This window comes from Drosophila yakuba, chromosome 3L (assembly GCF_016746365.2).
Source record: "Drosophila yakuba strain Tai18E2 chromosome 3L, Prin_Dyak_Tai18E2_2.1, whole genome shotgun sequence".
Taxonomy (NCBI): domain Eukaryota; kingdom Metazoa; phylum Arthropoda; class Insecta; order Diptera; family Drosophilidae; genus Drosophila; species Drosophila yakuba.
Window position 1 is genome coordinate 13,036,585 of NC_052529.2, and position 27,177 is coordinate 13,063,761.

At 40.8% G+C, this 27,177-nt stretch overlaps 2 protein-coding genes and 1 long non-coding RNA gene across 3 annotated transcripts; 1 reads left to right on the forward strand and 2 right to left on the reverse strand.

The window, feature by feature from the left end:
• Positions 1–666: 666 nt before the first annotated feature.
• Positions 667–1,653, reverse strand: LOC6533939 (CAP-Gly domain-containing linker protein 1). Its single transcript, XM_002094603.3, has 2 exons — positions 1,571–1,653; positions 667–1,514 (listed from the first exon to the last, which is right to left on the reverse strand). The coding sequence occupies exons 1-2, from the start codon at positions 1,610–1,612 to the stop codon at positions 753–755; spliced, it is 804 nt and encodes a 267-aa protein (XP_002094639.2). The 5' UTR covers positions 1,613–1,653; the 3' UTR covers positions 667–752.
• An 11,238-nt stretch (positions 1,654–12,891) lies between these two features.
• On the reverse strand, positions 12,892–13,475 carry LOC120321572. Its single transcript, XR_005561270.2, has 2 exons — positions 13,019–13,475; positions 12,892–12,955 (listed from the first exon to the last, which is right to left on the reverse strand). It is a non-coding gene; the product is annotated as an uncharacterized LOC120321572 (long non-coding RNA).
• A 9,249-nt stretch (positions 13,476–22,724) lies between these two features.
• LOC6533941 lies at positions 22,725–26,847 on the forward strand. The gene has a single exon (XM_002094605.3). It carries the CDS (start codon positions 22,745–22,747, stop codon positions 26,765–26,767), a length of 4,023 nt encoding a protein of 1,340 aa, XP_002094641.1. The 5' UTR covers positions 22,725–22,744; the 3' UTR covers positions 26,768–26,847.
• Positions 26,848–27,177: the final 330 nt, after the last annotated feature.

Sequence of the window (27,177 nt, forward strand, 5' to 3'; positions counted from 1 at the left end):
CGATAAGCTGTCGTTCAAATGCAATAAAAAGCCAATTCTCTGGAAGCTCAAGTATTTTGTATACTCTTTGATAAGACAGCACATATTATTTCAATGTTATTACTAACATTCTCTAAATCAAACCAAATTTAAATTAAAACTGAAAGAAAGCTATAGTCGAGTTCCCCGACTATCTGATACCCATTACTCAGCATGTGGAAGTGCGAAGGAGAAATTTAATTGAGCCTGATTATGAATATATATACTTTATTCCTTCTACCTGTACATACTTTTCAACGAATCTAGAATACCTTTTTACTCTACATGTAATGTGTATAATAAGCGTTGTTTCTTTTTACTATCACTATAATTATTGTACTAAGACAGATTGCAAAATAAATAAATAGAAAAAAAAAAAAAAAAGCTATAATTATCGTGGCCACCATTAATCGTTCGCAAAAACAAGGATTTGTCATCAAATTTAATTTAGAAATAAATAAGGGGGGACTTCCCGCTAAATGAACGACTGGTATATTGGTTATAGTAAATTTGATAATGGGAAATACTTTATCCGTAGCTGTGAATACCGAATCAAAGGAACTTTTTCCAGCAGGACCTTCGTCCTTTCAATTCCCGCATGATGGCGTCACTTACAGACAAAAAGCTGAAATGTACAATACTCTTGTATGCGATATAAAAATTAATTTATTTACATTGACAGCGTAATATAGGGAAATATGGAACAAGTAATACGTTTCATTAAACTTATTTGTTTAAAAAGTTTTGGATATTTGTGGCTCGCTTTCACTTTCTGAGGGTATACGTCTTTGTGTTTCCTCCAGTTTTTTCTGATAAGTTTTTAGATTCATTATTGTAGCAGCTTGATTGTTTAATTGATCATCCTTTTCCTTCGTTTTACATTTTTCCAAGCCTAGATCCAGCATCAAAAAGGTTCTTTGGTCATCTATTTCCTTGATCTCAGCCTTAAGACTTGTTATAAGTTTTATGTTTTTACAATTTAATTGATCTTTTTCATTTATTTGAGCCTTGAGTGAAGATATAAGAACTTTATTTTTTTCCAGTGATTCAGTGCTTTGCTTCATTTGATTTTGGAGGGAAGCTATTTGAGACTTAATAATTTTTGAGTTCTCTTTATCCTTTTTAGCGTTCTCTTTAATCTGAGCTTCGAGGTGAGCTATAACTAATTGCTTTTCTTTTAGACCTTCTTTAAGAAAAACAATGGTGGATTTAAGCTTGGTATCTGATGAATTATTCGTGTTTGTCTCAAGTTCCTGGCTTCTATCTATCTTTTCTTGCCTTAAGGTGGACACTTCCTCCTCTAGTTTTTTAACGATTCGGTTGGTTACGTTGTTAGACTGTTTGAAGGCCTCAATTATCTCGTTCTTGTCCTTAATTTTGTCGTCGTATATAGCCAATTTTTCGGTGGCAATTGCCAATTCCAATTCCGTCTCTCTTAGCTTATTTTCAAGCTCCAGCATTTTTGAATACATTATATTATCGAAATCGTGACTGGCCTGAAAAAATAAAAGTTTGCAATAGGATTAATGTTCTATGCATAAATATTGCATACCTTCAAAGCGGATTTTAAAGCGCTTTTACTTCTTGTATTCATTGCGACAACCGCATTGGTTGGTGGGAAAAAACAAACTAAATGGTATATTTACGCTGTTGCGTTGATAATCTAACAAATATTAGACCACTTAAAGGTCATCGGACTTTGTATACCCTTTCTATAAAAGTTATTGCAAAAGTGCGCAAGTGCCCGGAATACTCGCAGGCAGCACGATCGCAGATAACACTAGTGGCCAAAATAATACGCACGGGCCCGGTTTTTTAACTTAAATAATAACTGTCTTTTAAATTATACATCTGTTCTCCGTGAACTTATCTAATACCTGAAAATATCAATCCGATGTTCTTCGTGAACAGGCTACTTTAGTAATAACATATTGAATTGTGATTCTTCACAATTATCTAATCAGAAGTTTGATTAAATATTTCCAAATTGATAAGGTACTGCCTCAAAATCACTCAATTTTTTGCCCTGCACTCCTACGGCTTTGGCACAATTTTGTCATATAAATGTAAATTACTTAATATCAGAATTTTGGATTTTCATTAATTACGCACCCAGCGAAGGGGAAACATGCAAAATGAATACAAATTGAATCAATTAGACGGAATCCGCCTGGAAATTAAAATCCAGAGATAAAGTCTGGGAAAACGGGGGCGAATGCTTCGGCCAAATACGAATTTATTTATTCTTTTCCATGTTCTTTTCGGCAGTTGGCCGTTGCAAAATCAATGGGCGGCATTTTCCATTTCGCTGGCGGGAGAAAATGGCAGGGAAACAGGTTAAGTCGAGAGGACAACCAGGTCCAACAACAACAAGATAGGCAATTAATTTTATTTTATTTCACCTTCCCGTTTCGCCTTCAAGGGTCTTAAGGAAGTGGTAGTGGAAATCGCAGACAACACTTGCGTTTCAGGACGAAGCGGAAGCGATAGGCAAACTTTGCTGCACCAGGACACCCAGCCCCCAAAGGCCCCGCCCACTTCGCCTTCTCGAATCCTTTTCTTTGCATAGATAGCGGAAGTGCTTGGCCCTGTTTTCGGCCCTCCCGATTGCATATGCAGCTACTTTTATCGATTGCCTGAAGTTCGCACTCCTTGCCTATATATTTAGGCCTCGTCCTGCCGGCTTCTGGGTCCTCCTCCGACGCAATGTCATTGTCCCTGGGCGACTATTACCCCTTCTGCAGCGATGACTACGGGGCAAGTATCCTTGGTAATATTAAATGATCTATATCCGAGGCCAATGAACCAGAGTCGAGTGACTAAGCCGCGGAAGTTATCATTTCAAAGGATTTAATTACCCAAAACCTAAATAGGAAACAGTTGCATTTTTAAAGTATTGTTCATGAGAACTCTTTAATATTTTTAATTTTTTTACTAATGCGTAAAACATAAAAAAGGACTATTAAATAATTATAAATTATTACAAAATATTACAAAATTAGTTGATCATTTGTATAAGGATTTATTGATATATTTTACAGTCTTATACTTTTTGAAGAACAATGGTTTTAATATTTGTAGTACAAAAATAACATTTATATTCTTATTAGGAGTTTCGTATTAAAAAGGAATGAACAACTTTTTTCGTAATATTAACACAATTTGCCTTACATTCTAGAAATATCTTTAAATTGAATTGTAAATAAAAAGTAGTGATTGCGACTTCAGTTCACCCTTGAGAACTTTCCCTTAAGGACAACTATTTGCCGACTTCTAACGACAAGTTAGTCTCCTTGCTAGTCGAATTTTGCACCACATTCACTATTTTGGGGGACTTCCGCCACATAAATTTCCTTCGAATGGAGGCCAAAGAGTGGAAGTGGAGAGGAAGGATACGGCGGCAGAAGGACGAAGCACGATTCGCTGGGGCAACAAAAACAAGAGTGGAGCCAAGCAGAAGAGCAGCAGCAAACTACTTCTAATAACGACAATCAACGCTCTTCGGGTTGTTTGGGTGCTGTGTAATTACATGACAGCAACAGCAACAGACAACAACGACGGCAACAACAACAGCAGCAGCAGCAGCAGCAGCAGCAACAACGGACAGCAACAACTGCAACAACAACGGACAGCAACAACATCGGCAACAACAACAAATGCAGCAGCAGCAACATTACGAATTACGATAATAATTTCCATTTCTAATTTCCTTGCCACGCAAAAGGCCTTTGCACTTGCCGAGGCTGCCAAGCTGCCGAGCTGAACTGCAAGCACCCATCCAGCATAAAACACCACCACCACCCACAAACTGACAGCACCACCCACAACCACCCGCCACCCAATACCCACCCCCCCTTCTTCCAACAACAACAGGCGAAACAGACGGCCAAAACACTTGGATTAAAAATACGATAAACGGATGTAAAGGGAAAATGAAAGATTTTTTGAAGCAATTCGGGATTATTATTTTTAAGAAAATTTTGAATAAAAGAGTATTAAAAATATTCAATGAAAGCAAACATAACTTTTTAGGAATGTTATTTGCAAAATTTAAATATAGTTAAATAAGCTTAGTAAAAAGTTAAAAACTTGTATGCTCCACAATGTCAATGTACAATATCAATACAATGTACAAATTAAACTACGTTTTTACCTACATAAAATAATTAATTGTTAATGTTTTTTAACCACATCATTTGAAAGGTAGGGTACGTTTTCTTTCAGTGTACGCAAATGGAGGGCCCTGGAGGGAAGGAGATGGCGGTAGAGCCAGGGCCAGACGTTGGCATAATTTCGATGCAGAAATCTAACAGAATGCAAATGCAATCATTGACTTTTTAGCTTATAACGAAATAAGCGTCGTGTTTATTGGTTGGCTGAACGAGCACCAGCCTCGAATCCAGCGCCTGGAAAAGTGAGGGAAAGTGAGGAAAAGTGGGCAAAATAGGAGAACATTGCCGGAACTGTGGGGAGTGCACTTATAAATTCAAAGCCTCGGTGGGGCTACTAAGTGGGTGGTAACAATGGGTGGTTACCGAGCAGCCGCAACTAAGAATTTCACACAATCTAAGCCTAAGTTGGCTGAAGTGCACAGACCAGATGCAGAGAAATTTGCTGTTGTTCCTAGACAACAAGCAGTGAGTTACATAGAACTTATTTGGCAAATACTGAAATGCTTTTATTATAGAGGAACTGTTCAAGCAATAAAACTAAATTCAAATTTGACTTTACTTTAAAAATCAAAAAGAAAATGTTTGTAAAAAATCGGATCCGCACAGCTAAAATAAAGACTGTTTTGTGCTGCTAATAAACATAGCTTACTATGTCTATCCCTACTTTTTCGGTTTTCCAAAAAAAAAAAAATTTGACAAATTTTTGCATTTTCGATACGGGGTACCATCATCAAAATTTGCGAAAAATGGCAAAAAATTAGCATTTCAATGTATGTACATGGATCGATAGGAAATTTTGTTACGAATTCAACGAGGTATGGCATGACACTTTTGGATAACTACTTTTACTGCTATCGAAAAAATACGGATTATTTTGTTTCAAAAAATCGAAAAAAAAAATGTTTGTAAAAAAATCTGATATTTTCAATCGGCGTTTTCGCCATAACTTGGCCAAAAATGGCCGCACAGCTAAAATAAAGACTGTTTTGTGCTGCTTATAGACTTAAGGTTTTTTTCAGGTGGGTTAGAAAATAAAGAAAAGCCATTGATACGACTATAATACATAAACTTAAAAGTCTTAAAGGTTTCATTAGGGAGGTGTTATAGAAGGTCTCGATAAAAAATTAAAACGAAATAAATAAATAAGTTAAAAACGGCAAGTGACAAGGCTCCTGCGGCGCTTTGCCTAAATCACTGTGCTTTTCTTAAATCCAGTGAATTATCTGGTCTGAATCTGCTGAGACGCATAATCCAAGTATATCTGGCCTCGCACTCGGGCACTATCTGCTCGACTTAAATGGGCTGAGCTTTCCACATGGCAGTGCCAGGATATCGAGGATATGCGTTGTCGGTTGTCATCGGGCAGGTGGAAGTTTCATCCTTTCATTTTGTTTTGCTTTTCCCAGCCCAGCAACCGCAGGAGCCGCAGAGCGAAATTTCCTTTTATGCCGCCACGCCCAGGATCTCCGAGGATGTTGCCTTTGTTTTTGTAATTTGATAATGCATTTGATTAAGGAAATGAAATTTTTATTAAGGCTGTTTGCTCATTCGCGTCGCTGGCATCGCGCCTTTCTTTTATGATTTCCACCCCCCACACACACACGCATTCCATGTGTGCGTGTTGCCTTTTGGCCTTTTTCCTTTCGCATTTTCCCCAATTTCCACTTTTCCCCCTTTTCCTGCGAATTTTCCCTAACACGGCAGTTTTGTTTTCGCATAATTTCTTTGAGTGCGGTTTGGATCTGGGCACTTTTACGATGCGCCAGAAAAATGGGCGGCATGCTACCTGGTTCCGCCGCTCTCCCCTTCTATTATTCGCTCGGAAAATTTGCATTGCAATGGTTAAATATATAATTTAGTTTTTCCCCGCACCATTCCGTGGGCCATTGTGTTTTTTGGCTATGACTTTGTTATCCTTTGTCTGAATTCCCGCAGGTGAGTGCAGGTGTGGGTGTGCTTAGTTAATGTGTTGATGGACAGATTGACGGAACATAAATAATGAGTGAGCCCCGGAGAATCGTAAATAATATAAATGTGGGCATTGTAATTGCATTTTCCCCACCGCGACGTATAACAAGCCACACCAAAATGATTGTGTTTGGTGTTCCACATTTTCCCCAGCGGACGCGAAAATTTATCACATTTCTTTTTTGTTTTTCCGCGGCCTGGGACATGTCACGATACGAGGGGGGGTGTGGGGTTTGGAAAATCCTGAGGAGGACTTTTCACTGGCAAAGAGTGCAATGGAATTCGCATTCAACACCATGGAAAACCCTTCGTGCGCTAACTAAGTGCGCTCATTCAACTCCAAAAAAAAAGAAAAAAAGAAAAAAAGAAAACAACAAACTTTTGCTATTGTTATTACACTTTTCACATTTTGTTTTTCGCCAACAGAGGGCGGGTGTGGGAAATCCTCGGCTGGTCATTGACTTTTCAGCCACTTTCCTCTTGACATTTAACGAGCATGTTAAGTGTTAGAATGAAGCCTACTTTTGTGCGTTTGCCACCCACCCATTTGGGCCCACTGTTTACATTATTTTGTTGTTTGTTGCCAAAACCCCACAGACATTGTCCTCGGACAACAAAAGTTGTGTTGCCGTTATTCATCGCTTCTTAAAGCGGCTAAAAACTTTGCGGCTGTTAGCCGAAATCTGTTAGACTTAAGCCGGCCCGAGGATTTTCCTTTTCGCCATTTCGCCACTGCAACACACAGGAATGTGGGTCATTGGCTGTAATGTTGTTTTAAAGAGGTGGCCGCATTTATTATTAAAATTTAATCAAGCTGAATTGTTTGTTAAGAAAACCAGATCGATGTGGAGGCCAGGAAAACATTCCGGTGGCGAGATGGTTAAGTAAGTTCGGTAATTTTAAAGTAATTTAAAGTTTTTTTTTTTAATTTTGTGGTTTGCTTGCATTTAAAGAGCATTTAAATATGCACGTAATGCTTTTTCCTTTATTTATTTATAATTCGAGCAAGACAGCGCTTTAATCACTAAATCAAACTTAACTCAACTGGTTTGAACCACCGATATTTAAATGCTTATAGGTAATAAAATAAAATATAATTCAAATTTAATAAATTGTACCTTATATGTAAATATTTAAATCATGACAGTTTGGATTGAATTTTAGCAACATTGTATTTTAAGGAATGAAAACATAGGGAGGTTAAGTTCTGGCAAGAACATGTATGAAGGGGAAGCTCAACAGGCCCAGAAAGAGGGATATTCTGCTGTAAGGACAATACTGGTTGGACACCCTTATCCAGCATGTTGGACACCTCCCCTGCAACTCAAGCAAGTTGCAGCACCGCCACGTCTGGCTCAAACACGTTTGAAGCAAGTGCATTGAACGACAAGCAGCAACTGTTCCCATTCAATTTCAATACGACATTCAATGAAAGGAGTTTCGCAAATTTCGGCGATTTCAAAGAAAGAGTCCAGGGGTGTGTTCGCTATGGACCTACCTCAAAGCCAGTCATTTGGAATAGACAATGGGCCGCAATTACAGGCACGCCGTTCCGTTTGAAATTTTTGCTGGCAAGCTTCGGGGTTTCAAGGGTTAAGGGGTTGCGGGTTGCGGGTAAAGGGTTAAGGGTGCCATCCAAAGCAAACACACATGCGTGCGGGAAAAGTTTACTGCGTTCGGATCAGTGGGGGAGGGGCAGGAACTCTTTCTCATTGTCGCCCCAATGCCAAAGGATATGCGCGATGGAGAAGCGACCGGAAACGGGATCGCCATGCGGCGGATATGGGAAATTATTCACCCTTTGCCGCAGCTACAAGCCGGAAATGGTGCTATCCATGGATTGGGAATCGCTTTCGTTTATTCCCACTCAGTTCAGCTCGCATTGCGGCTGTCCTCCTGCCAACTGGCCAACTTTGCAGTCACCTGGACTTTGCCAATGGCATTGCCAACTAAGCGATTTATAAACGATTTGCCAAAACTTCGTTTCGACCTTTTCGGGTTTTTGCGGCTTTACGGCTGCTGTCTTTCGTCCTTCGTCCTTCTGGTCGTCCTTCCCATTCACCTGCGGCCAGGTGTTAAGTGTTTTTTTTTCTCCAGCCATCCATTTTTCAGCTGGGCGTGGCTGCGAGTAGGCCAAATATTTGCTAATGAGTTCTGCCATTCTATTTATATATGCCAGCCGGGCGAGCATTTGCGACCTTTTTTTGTGGCCTGAGCAAAATACATTTAATATTACCTATGCAAATGGGAATTTTCGGTCTGTTAGGTCGACATGTATTGATTTTTAAACACTGTTTGGTGTGGGAATTTTTAAAAAGTAATACGAAATTAAATTTAAACTGAAGGGCAGAGAAACCTAACTCATATCAAATGTTGTACATTTTGCCTCAAAGTTTTAAAATTAAAATGTTGGAATACTTGCAAAACTTTTTAATTGGGGCGGATCTCATTTCGGCTATCAAAAGTTAGGCCAAACCATTTAATAATCAATTGTAATTAAACATAAAGTTTAAATTAGGTATATAGTTTTAAAATGGCAAACTTGTAACATAGAGTCAAATTTAAGAGAGCTGTGTATTTAATGTGTGTAAAACAAAAAGATTATTGCTGCTTCGAATAACTGCCTGTAATCGCAGTTGTTGGTCAACAGTTTTTGCTTTTTCTGTTTTGATTGGCATTGGGCTCTGTGATTGTTTCCGTCCGAGCGACAAAACACGAATTGCAAATTTGAGCCACGCATCATTGATAGCTCGTCATTGGAATTCAATTTGCATTGTTCATGGGTGCTGGCCGATCCGTCGACAAATGGCCACAATGCTGGCCAGGATGGGGGACGAGGGTCGTCAGGAGCAGGAGGAGATGGAGGCGATGGAGGCGATGGAGGAGATGGAGGTCCTGTATATGCATCCGGGGCTTTCGTCTCTTGGCCTGTTTGTGGTTCTGTTTGCGGTTTTATCGGTGACCTATGGCTATCAATTTCCATCAACGATAATATATCTACATATTAATTTACATGTCTATACGTATATTTCCTTAATGTGACTGCAACAGATTTCATTTCATTTATACTCGTGTGCATTTGATAATATGCTGGCCAATTAATTTAATTCACTGCACAAAAACAGCCCCGTTTCACGTTAAATTAAAATCCGTATTTACTGGTAGCTCTATCTTTGAGGATTTTATCGCTTTGTTAAAACTTGAAATAGTTATTTTTATTTATTTTAGCTAATTATGTTGGCTAGCCGCCATGACAGCTCATATTTAACTTTGCATTTATATTTAGATAATTTAGTTAACAACAGATGGTTTTGAGCAAACTAGGTCATATGGCAATATTAAAGCGGATGAAAACTAATTAAATAAATCTGAAATCAATCGAAACTGTTCAAGCTTTACACATTTATAATTTCTCATTTGCTTCAGTTCAAAGTGTTTCCGTATTACAACAACCATTAACATATATGGATTTTATTTTAAAAACATAATTACTTATGTCACGTTGCAAAATAAATTCTTAATAGGTTTTTTTTGCCATGCCTGTCAAAGTTGAATACTTTTTGCCCCGAAATCCAATTGATCCTGAGGCCTTTTCGGTCACAGAAAATTGAATTCCCACGAAGGCATTGCAAATTGATTTTTAATACAATTTAACCGCAGGCGAATAAACTGCACGCAATGGGAGCCAGACGAATCTTTTACATAAAAGTGTTTTTAAGTATGTATACATATACAACTGCTGTTCTCCACGGGGCCACCCATTCCACCCACTCAGTATTTGGGTGTTGTGTTTCCGAGGATTTATCGCACTTGGTCTGCTGGCCGCCTGGCCAACGCTTTGTTTGCGGCTCAGCTTTAGACTGACATGAAAATCCAGGCAACGCCATTGTCCAAGCCGAATAAAAAAAAAAAAAAAAAAAAAAAAAAAACGAATGGAATAGAAGGAAAAAACTGCAGCCACATGTTGGTGCTGTCACAGCTCCCCCCAAACCCCCTTCGCCACGCCTTTGTGGCCATGTTTCTAACATGGCTTTGTGGCCACCTTTTCGCCCAGACCCTGAAAGTGTTCAAGTCCCTTTGAAGCTACTCCCACACTTGTATCCTAATTTTTTTTGTGGGGGGCATGTCCTTTGCCGCCGGCTAACTGCTTGTTTTAATTGCATTTCTGTTGGGCTTGAAAATTGCATGTCATTTGTCACGACGGCCATTTGCATTCGGCTAAGCCAAATAAATGAGTTGGCCATTCAAAGCGATGAGTTTCGTTGCGGAAATGCAGTTCAAGTTGCTCATTATGCGGATCACATTAGGTCCGCCGTCGCACAATGACAATGGTTTTCGAAGGACTAAGGGCGAAGGACGAAGGACGAAGGACGCAGGACGAGAGCTGAATGAGAATCAAATCTGCCATTACCCAATCTGCAGTGCTATTTAAGTGGTTTTCGTAATTCAATTAACCCAAATGTGTCTGCATGCTTTTGATTAATTGAGTGTCGAGCCATTTCATTTTTAAATAAACCATTATAATTCGAATGTTTGCACTTTAAGACAAGCTTTAAAAGCAAATTTAAACATACGAAATAAAACGTGCTGAACAATTGAACATCTCAAGGCTGTAGTTTAAAGTTAAGGAATACATTTAATTTTAAGGACTTGGGCTAGCTAAACCAAAATGCATATGCTCTTCAAATAAAACGGGTATTCTAGTAATATCATCCACTTATCTCTCTGAACAAAGATTATGTTCTTAAATAAATGTCTCCTTTTTAATTTATCATCGTTTGCTGCTAAAGCTCAGCTTATCCAAGTCTAAACAGCCACCGAGAATCACCGAAATACGAATACGAAAAAAGAAGGGACAACAAAACGAATGCCAATCCATGGAGCTGGACTAACGCTACCGCATTGCGGGTCCAACAAATAATTAAATTTATTTCAACTTTTGTCGCTGCCAACAGAAGGCGACCAAAGTCCGCGGTCCGCCGACAAAATTTGTAATTTGCATGAGGCAAAAAAAAAAAGAGCAGCAAAAAAGAGGAGCGACAACAACTGAACCGTGGGAATTGCAGGATTAGGGCCCACCAGGATCCATCCTCCTTGGTGTCCTGGTCCACTTCCATCGCTCGTCGAGTGGCAATTAATCAGTTTGTCCAAGTGGACGACACTCGAGTGCAGTGGGAGTCAGAATTTGTCCAACTTAAGTTATATGTACTTTATATATTCTTTTGCCACATCCGCTCTGCGGGCTCATTTATATGGCTTCGATTTTTATGGCCCTTCGGAAGTGGCAAGAATGTTCCGCTTTAGTTTATGGCGGTCAGCTTTCACCCCATACCCCATCGATTTGGCTGGCATAAAAATATTTGAGGCCATAAATATGGTGCACGGAATTGGCCTAATTGAGTGTATTACATGTTGGCCAACCAAATCGGCGTGTCCATTCCAAGTGGAATAGTTTGTGGACCGCTCGGGGTGCAACTTATTTATTTATTTTTCATTGCCGCATGCTGGCTGATTTGTAAAAGCGTATAAATTCGGCTTAGTGCCAACATTTAGGTTTTTCCTACATTTATTTTAAGGCTGGTTGTGCCGATTGAGCCGATTGATTGATTTCCCAAGAATTTTTCCTTAGCTTATTGAAATTTCTTCGGCGCTACTGAAATTCCTTTATTTTTTTGTGAAATGAAGCTCGCTTTCTTACGGAATTGCTCAGCCACTTGGGCTTTTACATTTGACCAACAGTTTGCTGGCCACGTATTTACCCAATTTTGTTTTGTGTTCCTTAACTTGGACAAGTAATAAATGAATATTGACAGGAGGCGGTGCTGGCATCAAAACTTTCAGCCTACCCACATAAAAACTTAACTAATCGCCCAGTTATCGACTTAATGCTCGATTTTCCTTGTCCTGCTCTCGTGCTGAAAAAGTAGAGAAAATACCCCATTGAAAGGACCTCTTGACAGGCGCACACACACATGGGTCTAAGTGGCACTTGACAGGACAAGGCGGTGGTGGTGGTGGTGGTGCTGGTGGCGCTGACCTCGAAACGGAATCAGGAGCAGGAATCGTCCAGCCTTTGAACTGCAAGCCAAGTCAAATGAAAACCCAACCGGAGGCGGAGGCAAATGGCAAATGCCTGCCCCTTGGCCGAACCTAAAAAAAAAAGGACTATAAATAAAAATTTGCCCGCTATTGATTTTTGGGTCCAAGAGCAGAAAGCAGCAGACGCAAGTGAAAAGCCACTCATGAGTGTTTGTCTTTTGCTTTCGTTTTGTTTTGTTTCGATTCTCGATTCTCGCTTCTCGATGTCTTTGGTGCTCCTAACTTGCTACCATGTAGTCCTGCGTATTCTGCGAGTCCTGGGAGTCCTGGGAGTTTTCTGCGTCCTGCCCTCCGTATAATGGAGAGAAATTGCCTTTTAATGAGTTGGGAATTTCATCTGCGCCTTGCTTCTCAGCTTTGACAAGCTTCAATTAATTTGCTTTTTCCGCGCTGTATTGCTGTTTTCTTTTTTAATATTTGTTAATTAAATGTTATTATTTTATGTTAGACAGTGCACGAGCACTCTCAACTTTGAGGAGAATAAAATTGCTTATTAATATATAATATATTTGGGATGCTTTGATTTTAGATACATATATGTATCAAAAGGCTTATGGAAGCGAATCTTTGCTCATCAGGGTTCTTTATAATCCTTTTTTTTAACCTTTAAGCAGGGAGCATCCAAATAGCTATATTTGTCGCTTAAATCCAAATCGAAGTTAAAGTTTATTTTCAAAGTTACACATTTGCTTGGAGAACTAAAACCAAAACGCACAGTTGTTGTTGGCTTACGATATAAAATTGTAGTTAGTTCGGCTCACTTGTACGATGAAATCTTTCGATTCCCGTGTCCGCCCATTTAAGTGGGCGTGGCGGGTGCATCATAAATATGGTTGCATATGCATGCAAGGGCTACCGGAAACGGAGCGTCTGTGTATGTGTGTGTCCGCTCCATTTGCTTTACGACTCCATTTTGTGAGCTTTTCATTTCCATCTCTCTCCCGCTTTTTGTTTAGCTTGCTGCACTTTTTGTAGTCCTTGGGCTCTGGTCCCCTTTCAATTTGTTTTACTTTGCTTGCCATGTTTGAGCGATTTATGGAGCCTGGACAACTGAAAAAGTTACGAAAAATGGGGGGAAAAAAACAAACCATTGAAATGTGTTCCGCTTGCTGCGATAGATAAACGTCTTTACTGCCAGCCTACAAATTGTTTTCCCCATCGATTCGCCCCTAAACTTTAAAGTGTTCAAGGTCGTCAAGTGGGGGAGTACATGAAATCCATTAGTGGGTAACCCGGCTAGTGGGTATAAACATATTTACATACATATGTAGACGACTGGCATCCCTGGAAATCTGCTGCTCTAAGCGCAGAGTTGAAAGTTCATTAGTAAGCCATAAAGTAGGCTATAAATTCTTGCGGCCCACACAGAACACATATGTGATAAGTACCCGCCCACTTACACCCACACATACACATACGTGCGGAATGGCTCATTATCAACACGCACACATGGAAAGATAAAGGCAGAGAGCGATTCTGCTAAGCTCTAAGCACAAGGATCTAGCAGCTGGTGCCCGCAACAACACTTTGAGTGGCTGTTTCCTTTCGCCAACTAGCGCTGATGTCCAATACTGAGAAAAAATAACCGTTCAGGGCTTAAGAAAACTTAAAAAAGATAAATCTTTGGATATAATTTAAAATAGACAGATATCTGGTAAGTAAGTAAGTATAAAATATTCTTAAAAAGATGTTTTAACACCATTTCCAAAAATGTATTTTTAAACACTTGCGTTATTTTTCTGAGTGCATTGGTGTGGGTGCGGCAGATCTCCAGGCGCTAAGCAAACCGCACACTCACATTTAAATTATGCAAGTCCTTGTCTAGGCTGTTCCATTACATCTGTCTGTGAGTCGGTTTGTTTGCTTAGCCGCCCGTGTCTTTGACCCAGAATCACACATTTCGCGTTTTATGTTCCGCTCTATATATATACTCACTTCTGTTATATATATATACATATATGTGTGTGAGTGTGTACCTTCAATGGGCACACGGGCGCACACATTTGGAATGGCTCAGGTTTTTTGTGTTTGTCAATTTGGGCAATGCCTGCAAACGATTTTTATTTGGGTCTGCTGCTGTTTATTTGTTTAAATTTAACGCATCAACGTACCCAACTCCTGGGGCTCGCTTTTTATACGCTTTTCTATTATTTTCCGTACTAGTACTAGGCTTTTGTGTGTTGGGCTTCTGTGGGGCAAAAACAGATTAAATTCGTTGGCTGCGCCCTGATGTATGCAGCATTTTTTGTCCAACTTAAAGTATACATAAGTATGGGTGGAAATTGAATCTTTTATCAAATAGTTTTAAAGATATGTGTATTTGATTTGTTTACATTAGGAAAGTCTGTTTAGCGTGTTTTGATTACCTTATTAAATTCAAAGTTATTCACATATCACGGACTTATTTTGTTGTCTTTGACTGAAATGGATTTCATTCATTTCCGCTGATCATCAACGTGTATTCATTCACGAATTTTTCATTTCAGCTCTGATTTTCCACCGGTCGGTCTATTTAGGATTATTTTCTTTTGCAGTTTCGGTTCATTTAATTTCAACGTTTACCAAATATTTTTGTACACGGCTTTGCCTTTTTTTTCAACCCGCGTTCAATTTCGCTTTTCTTTATATTTTTTGTGGGCACTGCTCTAGCTCCGCTCTCAATTTTCATTCAATGTTATCGTGTCGTGCCACAAAGTTTGCTCCTTTTTTTGTAGACAAAATTTTCTATTTTCCTTCTACACGCTTTATTTTTGAGGGGTTTTCGACCTTTCAACCCCTCGGGGTCTGCGTTGCGTGAAATCGCATCAATTGTACAAACTTTAGGCGCGTTATTTAATTTGCCATTGAGGCAGCTCGCTCCATTTATTCGCCTGTCCAGTTTGTCTCGCTTCGCTTTGGCTTCTTAATTGTTTGGCCAGGGAAATATTGGCAAGCAAGGATTTTGGTAAGAAAATTTAATTACAGCGCAATACGAAAACCCGAAATCATTCCGACCTTGTCGAAATTCAATTCAATCAGCAGAATCTCATTTCTTGAGACTCTGCAGACTCCGCCTGTCCCTGTATCCCTGCATCCCTGCATCCCTGTGTCCCTGGGCACTTTGCTTGGGTGGCTGCTCCGGCTCGAGCCATTCGACATCATGACCCAGTTCGATGCTGTTTGAATAATTGATCAGTTGGCGCTGCTCTGCTGCCTTACTTGTGTTTTCACCCAACGTCAACGGCCTGGCCTGCAAGCCTTATTTTTCCACATTTTTCCCTTTTTTTTTTTTTTTTGGCTTGTAATTGAGCCGGCGGCCTACTATTGAACCCAAGATGCCGAGATGTGTGAGGCTGCGAAATCGGAAAAATGTCACGCAGCTTTAATTATTTTCTTTAAGTAATTGATAGTCTGCTCTGAAAATAATGCCATTCGCCGGAGCAGTTGGTTACAAATCAAAATTAAGAGTGATCGGACTATTAAATATGGAAAGAAACGAACTTCAAATGAGTTTAGTTCTTGAGATGTACAAATAAATATTTTACTTCATAATTTACAAACTATTGTTAAAATGCCCCCTTTACTGTTCTTAATTTACTTAAGAAAGCATGTGACCGCCAGTGCCTCTGTTGCATGCCACTTGACCCTTAATTAATAACTTGAATTACGCAGGACAAGCATGTAGAGCACTGAAAAACTTTTCGTCAAGTACACACTTGGGCAAAAACCAACTTAATTTAGTTGCGAAACACCCGTTGAACTTTGGCCAAGTTCTTAAAAGGTACCCTCCTTTGGCTTTTCCGCCGCATATGAGTTGTGATCATTTAGTTAACTTCAAGGTTGATGAAATTTAAATTTAAATTTTAAACTTTGCTCATTTAATATTGATTTAATGATGTTGTTCTTGGCCCGAACTTTTTCATCTGAGCAGCATGTTTTCATTGAGTTTGCTCGCTTGCCATATTTTTCTTTAGACTAGACATTGAGTAAATAACGAACCCGCCAGCATGAAAATTCGCTGCTAGTTGGTAAACGATAATTTCCCATTTATTTTATAATTTAAATTGAGTTAGATAACTAATAATTAGTCTCACCTATGTTTGATTTTCAATCGGCCAATATAAACAGCATTTATGCGTTTAGAGCCACGAAATGTATTAGAAATTCATAGACACCTTTGGGCAGAATTCAGTTAGAAGCGGTTCAACCCTGAAACTTATTACCATTTAACCCTGAAATGTAGCCAAAAGTTTGGCCTCTATCATTGAATGACCTTTCGTGTTTTGGCAGCAACATAATTTATGGGAAAAACTCTTATCGTTGCCCTTGGCATACGTTTTACCCGCAAAAACTCATAAATAATTAATGGGTAAGAAGAACTTAAACCACACAAGTTCAAGACTGGGCCACCAAGTATGTTGGCTAATTTTGAGGGTTGGCCAAACGAAAGGCACTTCCAAAGGTAAAGCCGGGATAAGTCGGAAAACTAATTTTGGCTAATATTATTTGGTTGCAAGCTTACACAAGCAAATTCCAACAGATTGGATTTGGCGAACATCATATATAATGATGGGTATACAAGAGTCCAGTCCAGAGTACTAGAAGCTGAGAAGTTCCTAAGCAAAGAGCGCGAAAAGTCAATCATATTAAATATTGAAAATTTCCTTAGGTGGCCAATTAAAATATTTATTTTCCCTTTATCCTCCTTTTATAGTGCTTTAATATAGCAAATAAAATTTAATAACGAGTAATTATTAATTGTTAATTTGTTTAGTTTAATAAAAATGATTTGTCTGTTTGTTATGTTTCATAAAAGGTTTTGCAAATAATGGCACAAAAGAACCATTACGTAAAAGAAAAGCAATATATATTATTTTTGAGCCTATTTTCAATTGGCATACCCAACTCGATTGGATGGAAAATCGGGAACTGTGACGAGCCACGATGTGTGCAATGAAGATGTGAAAACACGCGATAATTATGACATTGCGACGGATAATGCTTCGTAACTGTTGCGTTGTTTTCGCTCGAATTCGGCGAACAAAAGGCTGCAACACTATCGCTCCTTGTTTGCAACAATTTAAACATTTGTTGTTTCCCAGGCCAGGATGCTAGACTGCTGGAATGGTAGACTGGTGGAATGGTCTTTAGCACGTTTACATTGAATTAAACGCTGGCGGGTGAGCTGAAACAGCAGATAGCAACTGCAGAGCAGAACAGAACAACAATTTGCCGGCGAACAACAAGTGCAAGTGCAGTGGAACATGGCCAACAGAAAATCAACAGACAGACAATGTTGGGAACGAGATCCACCGGAGAACCCTGTCCAGAATCCCGCGGAGGAGATGGGGCTGGCGGTGCAGATGGAGATGGAGATGGAAATGGAGACCCACGGGCGGAGCCGGAAAGTGAAACAAGCTCAGCTCAAGTGAAAGAAAAACAGACAACAGTCAGCGAAACAATGGCAACAATGCGCTCGAGAAAATTCTGATATTACTACTGGTACTTTGTTCCCATTCTCATTTTATTCAGCGAGTCCCAAGCATATTATTTATTATTATTTTTCGGGGCATCATGTATACATATATAACTACGTGCACTTCCCCACCGATATGCTAATTGAAATGTTAAAACGAGGATGGAAAATTCTCAAGAATCCTTATCGACCGAAGGGAAACAAAAGCCGCTGTGCTCCAGAAAACTGAATAAAAATGAGCACGGGTTCCCAATAAATTGAATTATAAAGAACTGGGTCTCTCAATGAAATGCATTAACAAGGAAATCACAATGGGTAATTTATTGAGTCACATTGTTGGCTGCGTGGCAGTTTTTGCCGTGGATAAGTAAGTGTAAGGAAACAATAAATAATTTTTGGAGCGAATTAAAAGAGGATAATTTTGATCGCAGAACAACATTCATAGTTATTTATAAATTTACAAAACAATTCTCCCTTTTAAGCTTTACTTGTATTTTAGTTATTATCTCTTACCTATTTACTTTAAAAATAAAATAAAAGATAATTTATTTAAATATCAAGAAAATAGTTTTCTTACATCAATATTAATTTTCGTTCATGATTTTTTAATTAGGTAAAATCGAAATAATAATTTCGCAATTTCTCAAGTAATATTCGCTTCACCACGTCACCCGAAATATTCCCTTTGGAGTTTCTTCGTCCTAAAGAGCCGATAAAGGGGTCATAAATATTTCATCACAACGCGTGTGTCCGCACATTATTCATTAAAATTTGCTTCATCAACGGTGAGGAATGCCACTTGATGAAAAAAAAAAAAAGAAAAACAAAAATTGTGAAAACGCGAAATTGAAGCAAACGAGGCAGCAGTAAAAACTTCCAATTACTCAGGCGCATCCTCGTCCGCTGCAGAATCAAGTGGTGGAATTGGGGCCCATAAAAAGGATACTCCGCGAAGTACATGTGTACATGGGCATGCATGTAGATGTGCGTATCTGTGTGCTTTTAATATCCTTTTCTTTGAATAATTCATGCACGCAAGGCTGACCAACCCGTTGGGTCCGTACCAGTACCAGTAACAGTACCAGTACCCCAAGCCAAAAGCGAATCAGGATCCCAAACTCTTCAGCGGCAATCAGACGAGCTGAGTTGACGAGGGCTGCCCGGAAGGGTTGCCATTCATTCATACCAAAGGCAAACTTATTAATTGGCACTTGAGCTGTGGTAACCACAGGCTCGTTGTTATCACCCCGATCCCTCCATATGTGTCGTCCAGTGCCCCACATCCTATCTCCGTATACTCGTATACCATTTCCCCACGTCATTCAACTCTTTTTGAGCGGGCATAATTTAACAGCGTTTCAGCCTTTTTTCCTTCGCGTTTGTCAACTGAACGCTGGCACAAGGACCCCTTTGGATATTGCTGGTAATCCACTTGGACAACATCGCGGGTTTTGACCATCGGGTCCGAAAAAATGGCCCAAAGGGCCCTGCTGGCCTGAATACCCTGCAGCCGCCTGCCACTGAATTTAAATCACTTTGAGTTCTTAATTATTTTTATAACGTAGAGAATTCCTTTATCTTTACAACATGCAACGAAAAAATTCCATCAATATATATTTTTTAAGGATTTTATTGCTATGGAACATTTATTGATATATTTATTAATATTTAACAATTTAAAAAATCAATCATAAAATGCATGCTTCTAAGGACATCAGAAAAGTTGAGTATAATTAAATCATAATATTTTCCAAATGTATAAAATAATTCGATTTACTAGATTAGTTACATACATAACTAGAATACAAGTTTTCTATTATTCGAAATACTTTTTGCATAAAATAATAATTTACGCCAAGAACTTTCTTAGCTTGCACATAAATGCCGCAACTTCTGCTGCAAAACTCTCTTCATTTGCATAAAATAAGTTTTAGGCACGGAAACTATCTCTTGGTCCAAAGACATGAAGTCTGTGGACTTCACTTCCGTGTTGCCCATAGAGTATATGTTCAGATTTGACTGACAGCGCGACACATGAGACAACCTCATATCCTCAGACTCCGGCTCGGCGCCATTGTCACGTTTCAGCATTTAAATTAAAATGTTTCGGTTAAAGGACGGCTGGAAAACTGCGAAAATTTCCTTGCGTTCAGCGGAGAGTAAAACCGCACCGAACAAAAAATCTCAGGAATATCCATTTAAATATGGCCCAGCAGACACAAAAAAAAAAAAAAAAAAAACCAAAACCTGGGGAAAAAGCTTAAAAAATGCCTTGGTTGCGCTTTTCTCGCTGCTCGCTGTCTTTTGCAGTCGGCGGTGCTCGTTTGGCGTTCTGCACTTGAGTGCCGCCTGTTTGTTTGTGTTGTTGTTCTTGTGGGGGCGGTGGTGGTGGTGCTGGTGGCATCCACATCCCCTGTCCACTTTCAGCGATCCACTATCCGCCATTGCCAGTGGCAGCCTCGTTTTGACCAGCTCCATTGCCGTCGCCAGCACTCGTCTTCATTTATTCAATGCTGGATCGACTTTGGGCCACACGGCGTATGCGTGCTCTGCGAAATTCCATACAAGAAACTTTTCCATTTCGAAAAGCGGAAAGAGTAAAAAAAACAGAGCGCAGCATTGAGGTGGCACGGAACAAGCATGTTTGCCAGTTTACCAACAGCTTGTGCTTAAAGAGTTGAGCTGGACTTTTTGTGGATTAAAGTCATTTCATGGCATCAAGATTATTTTGGGGGAGGAGTGAACGCCTGTAATATAGAAGTTATGAAGCGTTTAACTGAACTCCTTATACATTTTCAAAGTTTAAGTTCGTACCATTACAGCATTCCATTTCCATTCAGCGCCTAAGTGTTGTGTCGTTATCAGTGATACATTTCTCCCCTTCTGAGGTGCCACATTTGATAATTAAAACCTTGTGAAATTGCTCAGCAAACTATCCGAAAATCAATAGTTTCCCCCCAAGCAATCCTTGTCCTAAGCATCTGTTGCCTTGACTGCAGTGACCCTATCGAATTATGCACTTTCATTAACTAACTGCAATCAGGCGAATAAAAATCCTTTCGAGAGCAATCTGTTGGCTTGGCTGGCTGCCTTAACCTTGTGACTGGCTGAGCGTGGCTTAATGCACTTTTAATTGAGCCGAGCATCCTGGGCGGGCGGGAAATTGAAAAGAAGTGTAAATGGAAAATTATAATTAACATTGCCAGATGCTCCCCAGATCACCCAACACCCCTTAGCCATCTCTTTAATTGCAATTTTGCAATGGATGCAAGGTGAGCACATCTAATATTGCGCATACGCCATGTGTTTTCCATTAGTTGCCATAAATTATTGAAAATCAGAATTTATGTCCGAATTGTCACGTTCATGCTCCAAACTAGCACCTAGCCCAGCATTGTAATTGATTAATGCGAGTCTATTGCTGGCATTTCCATGCCAGAAAAAAAAGCGACTGCGAATTTGCATATTGGAAATTATGACAATTACACGACATTGTCATTGTGCATATGCCGAATGGAGCCTAGTAAATACATCTATAATTGGTGCGCAGCTTTAAGGGCTTGGACATTTAATATTTTCAAGAAGAAAGTTGACATTCTATTGGTTTTACTCAGAAACAAATTGTAATGGAAAGCAATGTGGTTTTAGTTTAAACAATTGAACAATTTCTGGCTCATAATGAACATCATACTCATCATTTTCAATTCCGTTCTGTTCCGAAGAGTATTTAATTCGATGCTAGTGATTTCTTTGTGACGAATATTTCGTTTCCCATTTGTCTATCTTAAATTTCCTGCTGTACATAATTTGATGGCAACATTGCCATTCAATTCGCATGACATTTGTCTACACATATATTGCATTTCATTGACAGGCCTTCTGTGCGTAGCAGCTGTCAGCTGCGAATGCGAATAAATTGTATTTTTCCTAACCAAATTCAATTACCTAATGATTTGTTTTACATGCAGCTTTTTGTTCGCTTCCGGAGAACAGAAACAGACATCCAATGGCCAAAGGAATGTCGACTAGGGTGAGCATCATTCGATTGCCGAAATTCACACGCACGAACAGTGCTGCAAATTAGTCAGTGGTCATGTACATATGTATATTTATGTGTATGTACATTTGTATGTGTTCTTGGTCTGGCTGACCACTCGGTAGTGGCCATCAGTTGACCCAACATTTATTTGATTTGGTCAGTATGAATGTTGCTGGTCTTGGTCTGCCGTTGATGCTGATTGAGTGCATTTTAGCTTTCAATAACAAATGTTGTTTTAGCCTAATAAGTTAATTTATCTGAAACACGTAAGGATGTGCATCAATCAATAAAAATTCGATATTTCCAGAAGCTTTGTTATTTCGAGGTTTTCTTTTTAATTCCTACAAATTTTAACCCCAAATTAATTCAATTAAATGCATTTCCAATTCATTTTCCTTTCATTGATTTTATTATGGCATTTGTATCTTAATCCCATATTCAATTAATTTATTAGTACTTAATAAAAATACAACATCAATTGAAAGCTGTTTGCAATTAACTTTATGGTAAATAGATTATGGCTTATTACGTTCGAATAATTTCTTCGGTTTATAGGTTAATGAATGGCACGATAAGAATCTTGATGGCTACTACTTACTACTATTAACGTACAATAAGTGAAGATAACATAGTAGCGAAAAACTTTATTGACAAATTCCTGAATGGACATTTCACTGGAAATTAATAAAAATACATTTTTATTTAGTTATTAGAAGGTGTATCTAAGTCCGTGACTTTTACAATCATAAATTGGTTAAGTTAAAGAAAAGTAAATAAATTTAGATGTGATCAGCTTAAGTGGTTTTGCAATGTTATTGACGTTATCTTCAGCTAAGCATTGATTGTGTTTGTGTTTGGATTCCCATTTTGTGATATTTACGGCTTTATTTTTAATCGGCCGCAATAAAACACGTAATCTTATCGATAAGTAGTCCCTATAAGAGGGAACTACGCATGTCCCACCTTTGCCATTACGTGCATTGCAACTTAGTGATGTGGAGCAATCGCTGCTCGGTTTTTATCCTGGCGCTGCTGGTCGCCAGCAGTGCGGTGAAAGTGTCCGGAAGATTGCCTCGAATCCTGCCGGAATCCTTCGCCGAGGGCGATGAAGGTGTCCCAGTGCGCGGAGATTGTGAATTTAAGGTGAACGGCGATCTGAAAGATCCCGCTCCTCTCTTTTCGCGACACAATTCCTACGAAATTATAGTGCCGGATCCCACGGATACAGTGCGTCTAGTCAATGGCGAACTTTTGGATATGTTCTGCCCGGGAGTAGGATTTGCCGCTCCATTCGTAAATCGATCACATGTGACGGCCACGTGTCTGCAGAATAAGTACTTCCTGGTCGATGATCTTATCTATCCGTTTGCCAACTTTTCCTGCACCGCCTGGCCCATATTCACTGCCCTTCGCTCGGGTAAGGATTGCAATGGAGGCACAGATCTCGTCCAGGTGGGCTTCGAGGTGGAGGATGGCGGCTTCCTGCAGAGCTACGAACTGTGCCACGATGCCGAGGCGGAAGCCACGCGATATGTTCACCATGTGCTCTATCCATCGAGCTACGATTATCAGCATGGAGTGGCGCGACCCAACTTTATCGAACTCGATTTCTATGGCGGAAGGGATGTGAATACCAAGTACACTCAAGTACAGCAGAACATCACTATCAGTAACATACTCGGCCTGGATGCGTCACCATACTTCAACTTTAGTGACAATCGCATCCTGGCTCGGGGACACATGATCGCCAAAACGGATCAGATCTTTGGAGCGGCTCAGCACTCGACTTTCCTGTTCATCAATGTGGCGCCTCAATGGCAGACCTTCAACGGAGGCAACTGGGAGAGGGTGGAGACTAGTGTTCGGAAATTTGTGGCCGATCGCAATCTCACCACCGATTGCTATACGGGCACATGGGGAGTATCAACCCTTCCCGATGTGGACGGCATTGAGAGGGAGCTTTATCTGGACTTTGATGAGAACAACAATGGCTTGATCCCAGTGCCCAAGATCTATTACCGTGTGGTTATCGATCGGGTGACTCGCGAAGGCATTGTGCTAATTGGCATTAATAATCCCTATCTAACGCTGGAGCAAATCCAAAAGGACTACATTCTGTGCAACGATATTGGCCATCAGCTAAGCTGGCTAACTTGGTACAAGGAAGATCTGCACGAGGGTTATTCTTATGCTTGTACGGTGAAGGATTTCACCGAAGTGGTCAAGGACTTGCCGCTGGAGGATCTGCAAACAAATGGAGTCCTTGGATTGGATGACGTGACCACTGTTGAACCTCCGACAACCGAGAGTTCCACAACTACTGAAGAGGCAAGCTCAACTACGAGCACCGATGTGCCATCAACCACTGATCCTGTAACAACACCCAGTTCCACTACCGTTCCTTCTACCACTGAAGAGCCAAGCTCATCTACTGCTTTATCCACCACTGAATCATCTACTTCCACAGTTACACCCACAACAGAAGCCAGTTCGTCTACTGCCTCACCCACCACTGAGCTTCCGACCTCCACAGTCACACCCACAACAGAACCAAGCTCGTCCACCACTCTGGAACCCACGTCAACTACATCATCCTCCACCACTTCTGAACCAACTTCATCAACCGAAGAATCTACTTCGACATCCTCAACGTCTACCACAACTTCAAGTCCTCCAGTGACTACTGCCAATCCCATTGGCAATCCCTGTCGGTTTAGTACAAATGGAGATCTCAAGGACCCTGCTCCACTACTAACACCACAAGGAGCTCTCAGCTGGCTGCTGCCCGATGAAAGTGGTTTTTACACCGTGGAAGAAGGATCTTCCATTGATCTGCACTGCACTGGAGCTCTGGTATCACCATTTAATAGGTACACAGCTCTGACCGCTCGATGTGTTGGTGATCAGTTGTACGAGGCCGAAGGACAGCGGATCAGTATCCGAGGATTCGTCTGCCAGAGTTGGCCCACCTATGCGGCAGTGCGAACGGGAGAATCTTGCCAAGGTGGTACGGATCTGGTGCAGATCGGTTTCGATGTGGCTGCCGGTTTTCTTGGCCATGTTGAGCTTTGCTACGATCAGCAGGAGCAGATCTCCAGATACGCTCGATACGAACTGACTCCGGCCAATGTGGCTTACCAAAAGGGAGTGGCTCAGCCGGGTTATCTCCGAGGTGATTTCTACACCGGCGAAGATGTCAATGTTCTGTATGGTCAGTCGCACCAGCTGCATGCATTTACTACGGCCCTGGGCTTGGATGCCAGTCAGTACTTCGACAGCACTAAGGATCTCTATTTGACCAGGGGACAGCTGGCAGCTCGTCTTGATTTCGTGCATAGTTCCGCGCAGAGAGCCACGCACTTCTATATCAACGCAGTTCCTCAATGGAGAAGCATCAATGTTGGCAATTGGCTTGCCGTGGAATCCAGCTTGAGGCAATTTGTAGCGGATGAGGCACTAAATGTGAGTGTACATGCCGGCAGCTATGATGTCTCAACTCTACCCAATTCACAAGGTGTTCAGACACCTCTTTACCTGAATGCCGAGACCAAACAACTGCCGGTAGCTAAGATCCTCTATCGCATAGTTATCGATCAGGAAAGTCGCAAGGGAGTTGCTTTAGTTGTGGTTAACAATCCACATATAACTTTGGCGGAAACCCTGGAGGATTATGTGATCTGTGAGGATGTGGGAGCACAGCTGGATTGGTTGGACTGGGACAAGGCAAATCTGCAGAAGGGCTACTCATATGCGTGCTCTGTAGAAGATTTCATCCAAGTGGTGAAGGATTTGCCCACAGACCAACTGCAAACAACAGGAATTCTTGGCTTGAATAGTCAAGTATTGGAAAATGAAGTGTGCAGCTTTAAAGTGAATGGCGATCTTAAGGATCCGGCTCCTGTGTTTGTAGTCAGAAGCGAATGGGGTCATGCGAGATATTTGGAACCAGACCATGAGGGAATAGTTCAGTTAAAACATGGAGAGGCCCTAGAGTTTCACTGCATCAAGTCCTTCAGTGGACTCTTCTCGGGTTACACCTTCGTGAATTCAACATGTTGGCAACAGCAGAGCTTCCTGACAATGGGCAGTTTGTATCAGCTGCAGGACTTCGTCTGCACATCCTGGCCAACATACACGGCTCGTCGCTCTGGTCGTCCTTGCAATGGTGGTACTGATCTCCTTGAAGTGGGATTCCAGCTCTCCTCCTCCTCGAGTGATGACTTCCTGCAGACCTATGACGTGTGTCACGATGAACTGGGCGAGGTCACCCGCTATGTGCATCATGTTTTGTACCCCGGGAGTGACCAATACCAGCGATCTGTATCCAGACCGAGCTTTAAAACTGCCGACTTTTACGGCGGCAAGGATGTGAACACTTTGTACACCCAAGTTCAGCAGAATATCACGATTTCCGAGATTCTGGGCATGGATGCCTCACCCTACTTCAACACCAGTAGTAATGTCTACCTGGCTCGGGGTCACCTTTCTGCCAAGACCGACTTTGTCTTTGGAGCCGCTCAACAGGCGAGCTTCTTCTTTGTGAACGTGGCACCTCAGTGGCAAACCTTCAATGGCGGCAACTGGGAACGCATTGAGGATAGTGTGAGGAAGTTTGTGGCCGATGAGAATATCACAGTGGATTGCTATACGGGCACCTGGGGTGTGTCCACCCTGCCGGATGTGAATGGCGTTGAAAGGGAGCTCTATTTGGACTTTGATGAGAACAACAATGGTTTGATTCCAGTGCCCAAGTTGTACTTCCGCGTGATTATCGATCGCGAGAGCAAAGGAGGCATTGTGCTACTGGGAGTAAACAATCCGCATGCCAGCATAGAGCAAATCGAAAAGGAGTACATTATCTGCCAGGATATAGGCGCCCAACTGAGTTGGGTCAGTTGGACCAAAGAGGACCTAAAGAAGGGCTATTCATATGCCTGTACTGTGGAGGACTTTACTGCGGTAGTGAAAGACCTACCTTTAGAGGATCTGCACGTCGAAGGAGTCCTTGGTGTCTAAGACTAGATTATGTGCACCCGCACAAAGTCGAAAAAATAACGAATTTCTTAATTTAAAACCAATAAAATCAATATGTAGTAGCAAACGGGTTTTTATGTAAGGGAAACCGCTGGGCAAATGCTTAAAGGCACGTTTAAATTCAGTTCTCATGGGCCATAAAGCACAGAAATCACGTTTTGCCTTTGTTCTTTTTGGATTTTGTTGCATGTTGGACATTTTGATAAGAGTAAGGTTATCAAATGCTTGGCGTTATCGTTTATGGCCGGGGTAGAGCTATTTATTTACCCAGCTATTGGACTATTTGCTCACGTGCCGCACGTTTTCCAAAGCCTTAATTTTCTCTGCTGTTCCAGTGGCCCAAAAGGTAGTCCCGTGGCCCGAATCGAAGTCCCCATGGCAGTGACTTTCAC